Source organism: Thunnus albacares, chromosome 17, assembly GCF_914725855.1.
Source record: "Thunnus albacares chromosome 17, fThuAlb1.1, whole genome shotgun sequence".
NCBI lineage: Eukaryota > Metazoa > Chordata > Actinopteri > Scombriformes > Scombridae > Thunnus > Thunnus albacares.
The window spans coordinates 12,504,470-12,519,144 of NC_058122.1; the positions used below are offsets into that span (position 1 = coordinate 12,504,470).

At 40.6% G+C, this 14,675-nt stretch overlaps 1 protein-coding gene across 11 annotated transcripts in view; it reads right to left on the reverse strand.

Annotated features, from left to right (window-relative positions):
* The window catches only part of cacna1aa (calcium channel, voltage-dependent, P/Q type, alpha 1A subunit, a), a 78,660-nt gene that overhangs the window by 37,901 nt on the left and 26,084 nt on the right, over positions 1-14,675 (reverse strand). For 8 of the 11 annotated variants that reach the window (XM_044330718.1, XM_044330712.1, XM_044330710.1 and 5 more), the window contains 20 exons: positions 13,860-13,963; positions 13,468-13,583; positions 12,526-12,570; positions 12,314-12,397; positions 11,736-11,942; positions 11,092-11,204; positions 10,495-10,607; positions 10,248-10,379; positions 9,900-9,972; positions 9,483-9,600; positions 9,155-9,222; positions 8,875-8,981; positions 5,829-5,879; positions 4,808-4,973; positions 3,843-4,471; positions 3,197-3,549; positions 2,942-3,077; positions 2,502-2,631; positions 1,945-2,004; positions 1,705-1,811 (listed from right to left, as the gene is read on the reverse strand). In XM_044330718.1, the coding sequence (XP_044186653.1) occupies positions 1,705-1,811; positions 1,945-2,004; positions 2,502-2,631; positions 2,942-3,077; positions 3,197-3,549; positions 3,843-4,471; positions 4,808-4,973; positions 5,829-5,879; positions 8,875-8,981; positions 9,155-9,222; positions 9,483-9,600; positions 9,900-9,972; positions 10,248-10,379; positions 10,495-10,607; positions 11,092-11,204; positions 11,736-11,942; positions 12,314-12,397; positions 12,526-12,570; positions 13,468-13,583; positions 13,860-13,963 (2,912 nt within the window). The remainder of the gene's footprint in view (positions 1-1,704; positions 1,812-1,944; positions 2,005-2,501; positions 2,632-2,941; positions 3,078-3,196; positions 3,550-3,842; positions 4,472-4,807; positions 4,974-5,828; positions 5,880-8,874; positions 8,982-9,154; positions 9,223-9,482; positions 9,601-9,899; positions 9,973-10,247; positions 10,380-10,494; positions 10,608-11,091; positions 11,205-11,735; positions 11,943-12,313; positions 12,398-12,525; positions 12,571-13,467; positions 13,584-13,859; positions 13,964-14,675) is intronic. The other 3 variants (XM_044330714.1, XM_044330717.1, XM_044330716.1) reach the window with 3 other exon arrangements.

Here is a 14,675-nt window from a genome sequence, read left to right on the forward strand (position 1 = left end):
ATTCTGCTATAATGTTTAATATATCGAAAGGTTGTCTTAATGGACAATATTAAATACAGGGCTATTATACTGAAAGGCATCTGACTGCACCTGTGCAAAGCCTAAGGAGGTAACTGTAAGTATTTCTGTTTTATGGTTGTTGATAGACAAACATCCCATCCTAGCCCACTAACCTCAGTTAACCAACACAAGAAATGGCTTAGTGACATATGATATGAATGGAGGAGGAGAAAGCACACAGGTCTAATTTTCTTAGACAGACTGGGCTTACAACCATGATAAATCACTGAAGCCAGTTAACTTACTGTTACTGTTTTCAGTCCTGCATTACCTGCATTACCTAACTGTCACAAAGCAACATGAACAACAACAAAAATATATGTCGCATGGCAAACATATTGCTTACGTGGTTATTAGGCTAGCGTGTGAGATTTTTATTCAGACTTAATGCCAATTAATGTTGACATTTACAGCAAGCTAATGTGCTCATACCATGGCAGATTAGCTTTGAGGGAAATTATAAATGGTCACTTACTTGCACGGTGAAAATTTTGTAGGATCAACATAGCTAGCTGAATCGTTTTCTCGATTTTCTGAAACAATAATATGCAATGGCCAGGGTATCTTGCTCTCCTTGTAAGGACGTTTCTTGTGTCTGCCAGATATATTGTCATTATCCCGACCTTTCCATCCCCAGGTGTAACCCACACATGAATCCACAAAAACTAAACATTTGTGGAGGAAACATTTGCACAGACGTTCCTGAAATTACAGATTGTTTTTTTAAGGCATGAAATAGTATCAAGCACAGCCTTATACTTCTGACGATGACCTGTGTGAGAGTTTGTGTAGGAGGTTACAGCGTTACCATTGTAAACATATAGTACTGTGTGTCCTCGAATTACACCAATATCACATTACATTTAAGGATGATTGCAGTCCTGCAGATATTTTTCACTTTATATTCTCCCCAACCATGCAAAAGCATGACAATAAATCCCAAAACTCAAGATTCATGCTTTGTACCCAGCATAGTACTCATAACCTAAGCCCCAACTTAACCCAGTTATGCAAATAAACTGTATTTCATCCTCACAGTCATGCAGATTAAGGAGGGTTTAAAGTACCTGCTTTGCCGTGGAGAAGGGTGTGGAGATTTTTGAGAGCGAGTACAGCATGACCTGGCCTGGCTTTGCATGGGGCCTTTTACTCTAGAACGCCCTAGGCACTAAAGGGTTACAGGTGCAAAGGGTGGTCCTCACCTCTCACAGGGGAAAGAAGAGGTGGATAGGAAGGGGAAGCCAGGAAACTATTTTATAACATGTAGGGGCGAAGGGGTCAGTGGAGGGGCTTAGAAATGGCAGGATTGTGGGGGCAAAGTTGAATGAGAGAGAAAAAGCAGAAGAACTGGACAACTGTAGAGAATTGGCCATTTTTAAGCACAGGTAGGAAAAGGTTTGATGAAGGATAGGAGAGGAGACAAGAGAATGATGAAAGAGTGAAAGGGAATGTGTGTGAGAGAATGAAAGAACAAGTCAGAAAGAAAGGAAAGGCAGAGAGAACCCAAAAATGAGCCATGGATGAACAGAGAAGAACAGGGAAGCTGTACTCCAAGGTGCCAGTGAGGCAGTAGACAGGCAAAAGTGAAGGTGGAGCGAGGAGGGAAGAGAGGAGAGGACAGGGGGAGGCAGGAGGGAGACTTACGTGAAGGCGAAGGCCACCAGAGCACCACTAACCACTATAAAGTCAAGGATGTTCCACAAGTCCCGGAAGTAAGAGCCCTGGTGCAAGACCAACCCCAGATCCACCATCTACAAGAGAAAGAGAGAAGGTGATTATAAGGAAGTGAGCCTCTTGGCATGGATGCGTACAATGTCAATTGTTACAATGTTTCATTTAGCAGACGCTTGGCAGAAGCAATTGTGAATGTTTTGTGTTTTTTACCTTTATCAGCATCTCAAATGTGAACACTCCTGTGAAAACATAGTCGAAATAGCGTAGAACCTATACAAAGAGAAAGAGGGAATGATTTGCTGCTGCACAGTGGAAAAGAGTGATTGCATAGACATGTATATAATGATTTTCAAATGCAGATGCCAATATTTGAAAGAATGAAAGTTGGTGTTTTGGTTAACTTTAGATTTGACCCAGTTGACTTTAGTCAAGGGCAAGATATTTCACCAATCAGCCAGTTTGCTATGAAATTTGTATAGTTCATTGTCCAGAAATCCTTATTCAAGCACCCCAAAAGAAGAGCCTTTTTGAATTTGGTGATTGCATGACCTGTTCCGTAGTGTTATAATATAATACTAGTTACAGTACTGATCCTCTTTATATTTCAAATAGAGTGACACTACAAAATGAAAAGGCAACCATCACAAATTAAATGATAACAAAAACAAAAGGCATTGTGGTAACATGTATACTACTTTTCATGCAAGAAAGGCAATGGTAGACAAAATTAATCAAATTAGCGTCAGAGTCTGTGTTGACTTCCTTACATTGTTGCGAGGGGATTCAGGCCAGACGGGGTCTTCAGCAGCCAGGGCAATACTGCTCATGGCAATGACCAGCAGGATACACATCTCAAAATAACGCAGGGTGCAGATGTAGTGACACGCCCGCCGAAACCTAGGATCAGACAAAGATGTTTTTTCTCTAGCAGGAGTGCTATAAATATCATTAGATCTGCTTTGTAAATACAATGTATTTGTTTGTTTACTGTAAGTGTACATCTGTGTGCATGTGTTAGTATGTGTGCACATGCAAGTGCTGTAATAGTAGATCAATTCTCCAGTCAGGATTCAGCTCTAAATCCAAAGATCAACAAACAACAAATGTTTGTGAATGCCTATAAGAAAGCATTCCTGTGTGTCAGCCCACATGGACTCGTTTAGTATAGGTGAGAGTGTGTGCACGTATTTGTAACCGTCCTACTTACGGGTTGGTGGTGGACAGGATGAACATGGAGCTGTATGGAGGCATGGGCCTGGGTCCTCCATCACCTCCTTTTTCATCATCATCATCATCTTTGTCCTCTTTCGCTGGTAAAGGCTCCGTGTTGGCATTCTTATTGACTGCGTTAAAGAGAGAGAGAGAAAAGGGGGAGGAAGGGTTGAATATGAAAGTTTGCTATTTAAGGAAATAGTTAAAAATGAGAAGAGATAGTAGAAGAAAACATTCATTCTGCTCTTACCCTGCAGTATGGCATTGGTGGATGGAAATATTGGCATGTCTACAGCTGTGTAGTCAGGGTGCGGCAGCCTGATGATGCTGTTGGCACGGTGATGTCCGATGTTCCCATAGCTATCTAATGTGACCAAACTCCCACGAGTCCCACTGTTAGCAAGATGGAGGGCAGAACCAAAGCCAGGGGCCACGGTGTGATTGGCAACTGGATTCACTGGGTGACCCTCGCTAGGTGGGGTAGAGCCAGAGACTAGTTTGGTATTCATGAGGTTGTCCATATCCTCACTGTACTGGCTATCCTGTCTGGACAGGCTCTTTTGGATGGGCCGTGTGGTAGACAGGTTAGGGACACTGCAATCCCTGGAAAGCGGGAGTAAGAGGAAAAAAAATGGCAACAGAAAAAGGAAGTTAAGATGGAGAGAGGAAAGCAGAGAAAGGAGGGGGTGATATCCAAAGAAAGGTCATGAGAGATGGAGTGGTGTGAGAGGAGCACAGACAAAAATATGAGTACAGAGAAGAGATAATGAGGATAAACCTTTTTGGACCAGAGGACATCACAAGACAAATTATTGAAATCAATACCCAAATATGCCTTTAGTCATTGTTGCAACTAAAAATTGCATCATATCAATAACCAGGTGCAATGGACATACTTCCTTCGGTGCTGGCACATCCTCTTCCCCTCGCCATCCGTCTGGTTGCCATGACGATTTCTTCTTGGTCTCCTCTCACTGCCATCACCAGCTCCCTCCTGCTCTCCTCCTTCCCCACCTCCGTCCACCCCTTTGCTCTTGTGCCTCCCTGTTTTTCCAGCTCCTCCTCCACCATCCTCGTCTTCTGCATGCTTACGATGTGACCTGGGTTTCCTGTGTTCTGACTGCCCTCCCCCTCGACTGCCACTCCGGGTGTGGTGATGGCGCCTGGACGGCCTCTCCTCCGAGCCTGGCCCGGGAATCACTGTCGCGTCCAATCGGACATGAGAGCTGTGGTGGTGGTGCTCAGCTTTCCGGCTCCGCCTGCTCTCTGTGGACTCTCCCCGCTCCAATGGAGCCCTGACTGGACCTGAGCCTCCTCCACCACCTCCTCCTACTTGGCCACCATGTTCGTGGAGGCGTGTTTGCCTGTGGAGCTCATCGGCAGGATGGTGCTGGCTGACGCAGAGGTCTGAATTGTTTGCAGTGGTCTTGTTGGTGTTGTTGTTGCGGTTCTCATGGGGGTCAACCACCAAGGGTCGATCCAAGTGGGTCTTCATGTCTGGACGGATTTGCCGTGAGAAGTTAACCTACACGGTGAAGAAAGGATAAAGAGGCAGCATAGAAGTAGAGATTGACAGAAAAAAGAGGATAAGTTACAGCATGAGGTTATGATTTATACTTCTCCCTAGGTTTGGCACAAATTCTTATTGCAACTGTAGATTATGGTCAGATTTGGTATTTTCCAGCCAATGTATAGATTACAGATGGCAAATATACCATATACAAATAATAAACTATATATAATTACACACCAGGTAAGCAACATGTATGTAAAATATAAAATAAGTCATCATCATCATCGCCATTACTTGTGTACACTGATAGCACAAGTCTAGAGGCCTTCGTTTTGCCTTGTCCTTTACATTGTTGTGCTCCTCCCTCCCTGTCCTTGCCTTCCAGCGGTCGTCAGGGTCCATCTCGTTATAGAGGGCCTCACGGCTGGATGCCAGAGTCTGCTTCCTCAGCTCCTTGGTGCGCTGTTCCCACACAGACTTACTGATCCCCTTGTGGTTCTTCTGCTGCTCCTTACTGCAAAATGAAGCATGGTGGGGAGGGAGGAGGAGACAAACGGCAGTGAAGACCTGTTTAAAAACACGTATTGCTGCGCATAGATACACACAAACACATGAGAATGATGTGAAAACCAACACCAAAAATATAAGTACATAAAATAGCCAGGACAGAAAGACACACTCGGGGCCACAGACATTTAAAGGGTCATTTGGCTGGACCTATAGAACAAGGCAGCTCATCAGAACAAGGTTCTGGGTGTCTACACAGCTTGCCAAAGTACAGGGTAGGACAGCCCTACTTTGGTAAACCATGTGGGGACACAAAATGGAGGATAACACTGAGGCAAGGTCAGAATTTATTATATTAATCAATAATTTACCCACTCAAACTAAAGTATACACAATTTAACGAACAGCTGTTATGCAGGACAATAAGCTGGAATGGCACCCCAAAATCCCTACTGAGCTTAATTGAATAGTTGACAAAAGTTACAATGATCACAGGATTCTGTTACTGGTTACAGTAACTGATTTCCTACTTGAAGAATCACTGACAAAAACTGTCAGTGACCACCTCCTCCGAAACTTCTACCAGTAATCAATTTAAAGTCCCTTTTCTCGCAGGGCCAACAGTCAACCACAGTAAAGCGACAGCCATACTGCGAGGTGCAGGCAACAGAAAATGTACTCTCAAAAATAAGCCAACACAAATAACAGCTAAAAAAAAAAGCCAGGTATGTAATTCATAAAGAGTTGAGAACAAAGGGACAAGGAAAGGAGGGTGTTCCAAAACAGGAAAAGAAAGCGAGGAATGGTTGTAAAGTCAATAAACAGAAGGGATTCAGAAATGAATAAACAAATAAATAAATACCAGTCCAGAAAGGGGTCGGTAGCGTTGTGACACTCACTGTGTACTTTGTTGCTGAGGAGGGAAACAGCTGGTGAGTGAGATGGCACGAAAGAACAGAAGGAGGATTTCATTCCAAAATGGGCTATCCATTCACCATTTAAAAAAACAGTCAAATAAAATCTGCTGTAATAACTGAATTACTTAAAGAAGTAAAATATATTCCTGAAATGCAAAAACTGAACAGATCTAGAGCTAATGTAACATTTTTGCCATAAAGATTCAGCATTTTGGAATGCAACCCTTCGCACACATACATACAAAAAACATGCGCCCAAACAGACAGTCACACACAGTCACCTCTGTAGTTTGTTCCATCTCTGAATCTAAGACAATCCTATTTATTTTTCACCGTGCTCCTTTTTGCAATCTCACAAATTTCATCTTTCTTGCATCACTTACTCACCCTGCGTGCCTATTGCTGTTCTATCCTGATCGTCATTCTTTGCATCTTTTTCAATGTCTCAATTCCAAGCTGTTTCTCTGATGTTCTTATTTGTCTGTATCTTTAATTTAAAATTTAAATTCAAACATATCCCTCTATCTTTCTTCCAGTTAATGCCACTTTTGTTCTCCAAATACCTGTCTCTTTTCGTCATAGTTTTTTAAGAGCCCATTTGCCTTTTTCTTGTTTCGCTATCTATCTATTATGGGTTTTTTTTAAATAGCTTTTGAAAATGATGGTCCCATAAGTTTACCATACATGAGAGCATGCATGTGTCACTGTGATTTGTGTGCACATTGATAAAATAATACACTTAAAAATATATTGTACTCATAACTGCTACTACTAAACTTTTAAAAAATGAATGTGAATATGTTATGCTTTGGTATAGAGCAAACAATTTAACTTAACACACAGCAAAGCTAAAATGAAACTAAAAGCTGATTTAGCATAATTTCAAAACTATTATCACAAACTGTGGTACATTAACAACTGAAAAACACAGCGGTAAACCTGCTTCCAGCCTTCTAGAGCAGCAGTAATCACTGTGAGAGTACCAGTTAGTGTATGTAGCCTTACTACTGTTTTCCAAGGTTTCTATGTAGCTTCCATGGCGGCCTCCTTCCTGAATCTACCATAGAATATCTTCTTAAGAGATTCTTCATGCACCACTGATGTCCCCAAGTTTAAAATCCCTGCTTGGAAAACAAAGACTATCTCCATAGGAATTTCAATGTCTTTTCTTTTTTATACTACAGAAATAAGGTATTAAGATTTACACTGATAAAGTGGGATGTAACGCACACTGCAGCCCTATATTCCTAGCATTACTCAAGAGTAAATTCAAATCTAATTCTCTAGTAGACTCTACTGTCTACTCTACTTTAGCTTCTTCTTCTAGGATTAGGCAACATGTAGAGACACCTGTCATATTTTCAATATGCAATATGTCCTGGTGGCCAGTTTTCTGGGAAATTATTTGGGCAAACAACCTTAGCAGTATAACACTGTTTCAGTATGCAATGTAGCTTTTCTAGCTAAACACACTCTCTCTCTCACACACACACACAGATACATATGTATTGTCTTGAAAAACAAATATTCAACCTTAATAGGACTCCCAGGAAAAATAAAGGTTACTGATACACAGACACAAATGTTCACAGCACGGTGAAGTGCGCACGGCACATACAGTCAGAAGAAGCACTGTGACACGAAATGATGAACATGTACTGTTTGAGCGAGTGTATGTTTCTGTGTGTATAATTTCAATTCATAACATCTGTGTGTGATAATGTGTGTGCATTTGTGATATAAAGAGGACATAGGCTGATGTATCAAAGCAGTAAAGGTCAGAACTGTGTGCGTGTTGCGTGTGTGATATTTCTAAGCAGACTTGGGCTCCCCTGTTGTGCTTTTTTTAGGGACAGACCATAGTGTGTTGTGAGTCTCTGTGTGCATGCTTGTGTGAGTGAGAGTGTGTGAACTTTACCAGGAGTGAAAGAAAAGACCCCTGTGTATACAGAGAAAAGAGATCAAAGACTCTGACTCTCCTGACCGGAGGAGGGATGGCCCAGATCAATCAAACGCTGGCTTGTGTGTGTGTGTGTGTGTGTGTGTGTGTGTGTGATTGTGTCTTTTAGCATGCACAAAAGAGTATGACAAAGAGAAATAAAAAGAAGAAAAGAAAGGGAACGGGATAAGCTGACAGAGAAGGAGAGAAAGGCAAGTATGTGCATGTATCAGTTTATCACTAAATGTACTGTTGTCAGATAAAAACATATCTTTAATTGTGATTTGTGATTTTAGGAAAAGAATGCCTACCTATGGATGTAAAAAAAACGGGATGACCCTTTATTCCAAGTAAGGTGATATTTGAAAGAAATGTAATTGATATTGTATTGATGAAGCAAACAGTGCTGAATGTACACATGGAAGTAAAAGCTATTTTGTTGTTTTGTGTGATGTGAAAAGGTGGTGCAAATACATAAAAACTTCGCAAGTATTAATATATACAAACTTCCCACCCCTGGTTTGTTGTGAATTTGTTATATTCTAAAATGAAACAGCGACAAGATTGTCCTTCTTTAAACAGAAATGACATCAGAGGTGATTTATGCAGTGTTTTCAAATGTCAGTGTGGTTCAAAACCTAAGTGACATCAGGTAGTGTGTTTGAGATGGGTATTTCAATGTAATTCATTTTTTTAAAATTAATTTTTATCCACATCTGCTCCACTGCCAGCAATTAGACTATCAACTGTGATGTATAAAACTATTTGCAATAACATCACCGTTTTCCATACTGATACCTAATTAAGTGAGTCCAAACTTAAGAGATGACAGAGTGTAAATATCCTCATTCTAGAAAGTGTATTTGATTAAGTGTAGTACACGGTGCTCTCTCCAAGGTGCTGCATCTTGCATTAGTGTTTGAATCCTAGTTGGTGAATGAGATTTCTTTAAAGCGTATGTGTATATATGTCCTGATATTAGTGCCTGGTGTGAAAATGTTGGAAGTGGAAACAAAAAATAGAGCGTAACAGTAATAGAGACAGAAACTCACGCTGCAATGGAAAGGTTGGCAGCAGACAGTGGGCTGACTTCAGCCACCTCCTTGGCTTTCTGCAGGGCGATCTTCTGACTGGCAGCCTCCTCTTCCTCCTGCTCATCCTGCAGAGAGAGATTAGGAAGGAAATCGAAATAAAGAGACAGAGGAGAACAGGGATGTCAGCAGATGAAGTGGAAATAAAGCAAATAAGTAAAAAAGCGTAACTCTTACGTTTTTTTGAATGTTCAGGAAAAAAAAACGGTAATGAGTTCAGTAACACTGGACTGTAGTGTACCTTGGTCAGTTCCTGTGCGTTGGCCAAATTGTCTACAGCGATGGCCAAGAACACATTCAGCAGAGTATCTGAACACGGAGTTAAAAGGAAATCAAGTATGTGGGAGTTTGCTTGTATGCCTTTATACAGCATGCACATAAAGTCATTGACACGACCTCTGTGTGTGTATGCATCTGCATTTACATGGCTGTATATTCAGTCTAAAGTCAGTAACTAGAACTATAATTTAATTTACAATAATATAATTCCCAGTATATGTGAGTGTGTATTTTCCAAATGTTTTTTTATGAATGTGTGCTTCATTGCATTTTCGCTGCCCAAGGGATACAGTTGCCAAAAAGTGTGAGTACGATGAAGAAGACAGAGAAGGCCATGCCCTTGTTGACTCCGCCCTGAGACTTGATGCCATCGTACATCACCATGTTCCAGTCCTCGCCCGTCAGGATCTGACCACACAAACACACACGCACGCACAAAGTCAGACGAGGCCATACCCACTCATAGTGCATTTAGTGATTTGATGATTTATTGATGCTTTGATATAAACCTATAGACTTAAACATGTACACACGCTTCACCATAATTATACTTTTGACTAATGACATTTAAGAATCTAAAAGTAGCATTCTACATTTTATATCACTTCCTCGTGTGCAAATCCTCTTTAGTACTAATCCAGCCCTCTTCTTCTCCCACCATTTTGCTCCCCTCCCTCCCTCCCCTTCACATCGTCCCCTCTGCTCACCTGGAACACTGTCATTATTGCTGCGGGGAAGGTATCGAAGTTGGTCGGAGGAGTGCCATTTTCAAAATTAAACCTACCAGGGGGAAAAAAAAACAAATGAGAGAGAGAGATGGAAGAGAAAAGTGTGCGGGCAAACACAAAGAGGGAGTGAAACAAAGAGCGTGAAGGTAAAAATCAGAAGAAGCATCTTACAGGCACAACACTTTTTTTTCCTACATTTCTAAAAGACTACTTGAAAAATGACTTAGCCAACCTGGCATTTAACAGCAGAAAATTGGACTGTTGAAAGGGAAGGAGAGGAGAGAGAAACAAGAGAGAGACGGCAAGTTTAAGGGAGATATCACTGACTGTCCTCCGAAGAGCTGCATGCCCAGCAGGGCGAAGACAACTATGAAGAGGAAGAGCAGGAAGAGCAAGCTGATGATGGACTTCATGGAGTTGAGCAAAGAGACAACAAGGTTACGTAAAGATGCCCAGTACCTGACAAACAGAGACAGAAAGTCAAAAAGTGTTTAATTGGGGTTTATATGACTGTAATACTATGTTGTTTATATAAATATAAGAAATAATAAACACTATAATCCAAAAGACTCACTTGGTGACTTTGAAGATCCTCAATAACCTGAGAGCTCGTAGCACACTGATGCCAAATGATGTGCCCGGCTGGACAATGGACCACAGCACTTCAAATATACTACCACATATCACCTAAAACAAATTAAACATCAAACAATGAGAATAGAAATCTCAGAACCATCTGTTTCTAGCAGGACACACTGCTGCCACTTTGGTGATATTATGATATGACCAGATACTATATGACTATCAACATGTGATACAGTAGAGTTAAAGGGAAAATAGAGTCAGAATGATGCAATCATATATTGCCATTGTACTAATTAATTGTAAAAAAAAAAAAAAAAAAATCCACATTATCTGCCTGCGGCTGGAAATGTGTGGTGCTGTGAGTGTATTTATTAATTACCATACACTCAGATCTATATTCTATCTTACCCAGCCCATTTACACTTTGAGCTGCTGAACAAAAGGAACAAAAATAGCACTTGTAGATGCACATGCACTCCATGTCACGTGTGAAGGGAGTGCTGGCGTCTGCTTATGAGTTTGTGCTTGTGTGTCTTTATTTTTTTTGTGTGTGTGAAGGTGTGTCCCCAAGTGAAGTGGGACTCACAATGCAGTCGAAGCAGTTGAAGGAGGAGTTGAGGTATGCCTGCTTGCCCAGGCCATACATCTTTATAAACATCTCCGACAGGAATATTCCCAGGAAGATTAATTCAGCAAAATCTACACGGAGAGAAGAAGACAAAAATAACTGAGAGGATATCATCCATCTGTGTATCCTTATACCTGTACCTGGAAATTATTCACCATCACACCCATCCATCAGTCAATCCATCCATCCATTTAAGTATATAAGTAAGTATCTGACATATAAAATGCTATTTGGTAATTTGTGTTTTAGTCCTAGTCCTAGCATTCTTCACTAATTTCCATCACCAATTGGTTTACCCTGGAATACAATTATCTGGTTTCAAAATGTAGTTGTTTATTGTGTGTCTGTATGTGCATTTGTATATGTGTGTATATGTACAAAAAAAGAGAGAGAAACAGCGAGAATCTGTGTGAGAGGAAGGTATTGTGTGTTTGGATGTGCTTATGTTAACTGGTTGGGTCAGCTCTTTCATGGATTTAGTCATAAGAATTTGCTCACCCACTCCTTTCCAGTAATCTGTGATGAGAGTATTTGTGCATCTGTGGAGATTATCTGCGCATGCTTGCATTATGTATGCCTGTATCCCCCTCCCTCCTACTCACATAGAAAATCTGAAAGTGGCTCTGGCTGGTCATAGTGCACTACAGCCACACACAGCGTGTTGAGGCCCACCAAACACAGTACGGTCCAGTAGAAAGCCTGGGACTTAACGACGTGTCTGATAAGGAAGCGTAGACGTCGTTCCCGCCGCTTGAAAGTTGATCCTTCGAGCTTGGAGCTCTTCAAGCTGGCACGGGCAAACGGTGACCCTGAAAGGTTAAGCAAGGCACATGGTATAGTGTTAGCTTTACAGTCCTAATTACATGTGTTCCCCAGTTACAAAATGTACAAAATACAATATAACTACATAAAATATCAAGAAAACCTTTGGGTCTTAAAAGAAAACAGGCAGAACAACTGCTTTGAATGAGAGGGGAGAACAGCTAAGCACAGGAGAGGGAAGGAGAGGGAAGGAGAGGAGAGTCAGGTAATGCTGATATGCAAGATAAGATAGAATCTGTATGTACTGTACCTGTGGTTTGTCTTTGAGAGAAAGAGAGAGAGAGTGTGTGTGTGTGTGTGTGTGTGTGTGTGTGTGAGTGTGAGAGAGAGAGAGAGAGAGAGAGAGAGTGTATCTTACCTACTGCCAGATCTCCCTCCCCTTCCTCTGGGTTTAGAAGTTCAGCTTTGCTCTTATGGTTCTTTGTAGCTCTCCTACGGGAGCCTGTAATTGAATGAACAGTGCTGATGTTGACTCATCTATGTTGGATGTGTTAAATTCATTAGTAATATTTTAGAAAATCACAGTCTTGCGTGCACAAACACGTTACAAAGAAATCAGCAAATTTATACCATCATAATCATTTTCATTTTCATCATCCGCCAAGATAACCTCTTCTACAAAACACAAAGGAAGAGAAAGGTTAATACAGTATATAGCCACATTAAATTTATGTTTACAACTTCCCAAATTCATGAGCCAATGCCTACAGTCTAATATCTATGAATCATTTTTTGATCATCAATTTTCATTTCTAATTTTAATTAACACTGGAAATAAAGTCTTTGGGCTGCACCTGTGCTTTTCACTCATCTCTCCCTCCCCTGTTTTTTTTAGTTTCCTTGTTTTTATGTAGATTGTCTTTTCAAGAAGATCAAAGCTCTGTCCTTTATCTGCCCCTTTATCTCCTCCTTCCAATATCCACCATCCGACCCTCCATCCCTCTTATCCTCTCTGCATCTTTTCTGCCCTCACCAGATGGGCAACAAGACAAGAAAAAGAAAGAGAACTACAAGTAAACGGTGGATCTTCTCTAAGTGTCATTAATCCTTATCATAGCAATGTACATCTAAATAAAGGATGTTCATATATATTAAGTTCAATGGCTTTAAGCACATTAAACCTCCCCAGTAGGTTCCAGTAGACATGCGTCACTGAGATATTGAATATGTATAATGTGACAGCCAGGACATGACAGGACATTCAACATAGATTGTTTATGTTACCTGACTGAAAAACAAGTAGTCCAAATGTTACCTTAGAACAACCTCTAACTTCAGCTAATATATAACTGTTCAAGCTAATCTTCCCACTTCCTTCAGCTGCTTCACAGTACATCCATTTAGTTTTGTTTTGGCTGCATAATAACATTTATATTTAATGTATTGGTATTATTAAGACAACCAAGATACAGCTCAACAGTTATTTTCTTGCAGTACATTTTTATGGTTGTACTGTATGCATCTTCGTATGTGAACATCTACAAATAAACCACACATATATACTGTGCATACCAGCTTTGCAGATCCACTCCAGGTAACCATTGAGTTCCCTTTCAATCTGCTGCTGTCTTCTGAGCTTCAGGAACTCACTTCTGTTCTCCACACGCTCTCTCTCTTTGGCAAACTCCCTGAAGTGAAAAACAAAACACACAAAACACACAAATTTAGTGAATACTTTTAATGTAGATGCCTTCCTCCACCTTACATTTTAGTTTAACATACTGTACATACAACAAACTACAAATCGTTTTAAAATCCCTGTAAAAACTATTAAATAATAATAATCATGTATACTGTATGTGATGACAAATTCTGGATAAACAACTTGTATGATCTCTCAAACATGCTCTCTTTCACAAACAGACAGACAAACACACACACAGCAACACAAATTAAGACCTTACCCTGACAACACACCCAGCACCAGGTTGAGCATGAAGAAAGAGCCGATGATGATGAGGGGGATGAAGTACATCCAGTTCCATGCACTCCCTGAGGCATCGTTGCTCTGGAAACAAACACACACAGACATCAGACAGAGTAATCAATGCTTTGCTTGTCGCCTCTGAACTTCATATAATAGCATCTAAGCTAACAGAAACATTGCTTTGTTTATTAAAGTGAGCACTGGGAAACACAACTCAAAATGACCAAAGATTTGCTCAGTTGAGACATGGGACATTTTTTAATGTGTTTCCATCAAAAGAAGAATATATAATATGCATGACCACTTTGACAGTAGGCTCTGGGCAGCAATGGCATATGTTTTGATCAGTCTGCTGAAAGTTAAGGGTATCTTAAACTCTGTCTCTGTACTGGGCCAGTGATGAACATGCCTGTGCCATTTATTAGGGTCGCTGTCCAAATGAAGGTGCATTCATTTGCATCCATGTACTGCATACATATCTTAAAACTACGCCAAAAGATGGTCATACAAGTTATAAAAAAATTTTTTTAAAAAAAGATCTGGAATAAACATAATGTGAGAAAATTTTCCTTCCAAGGCTTATCATTACCATTAAATGTCTGGACAATGTGGCCATTAAAATGATGGAGGTCAGTTCACTCAAAAGTGCTATCCACTGCCACTGGAAATATAAACAACAGCAGGGCTGACATGGTTTTGCTTTAAGTCATCTCAATAAGTAAATGCATATCTGCCACTCTATTTAGCTGAGCAGAGTAAATAATGTATATCAAATGCTTTGCGCTCTCCCTCT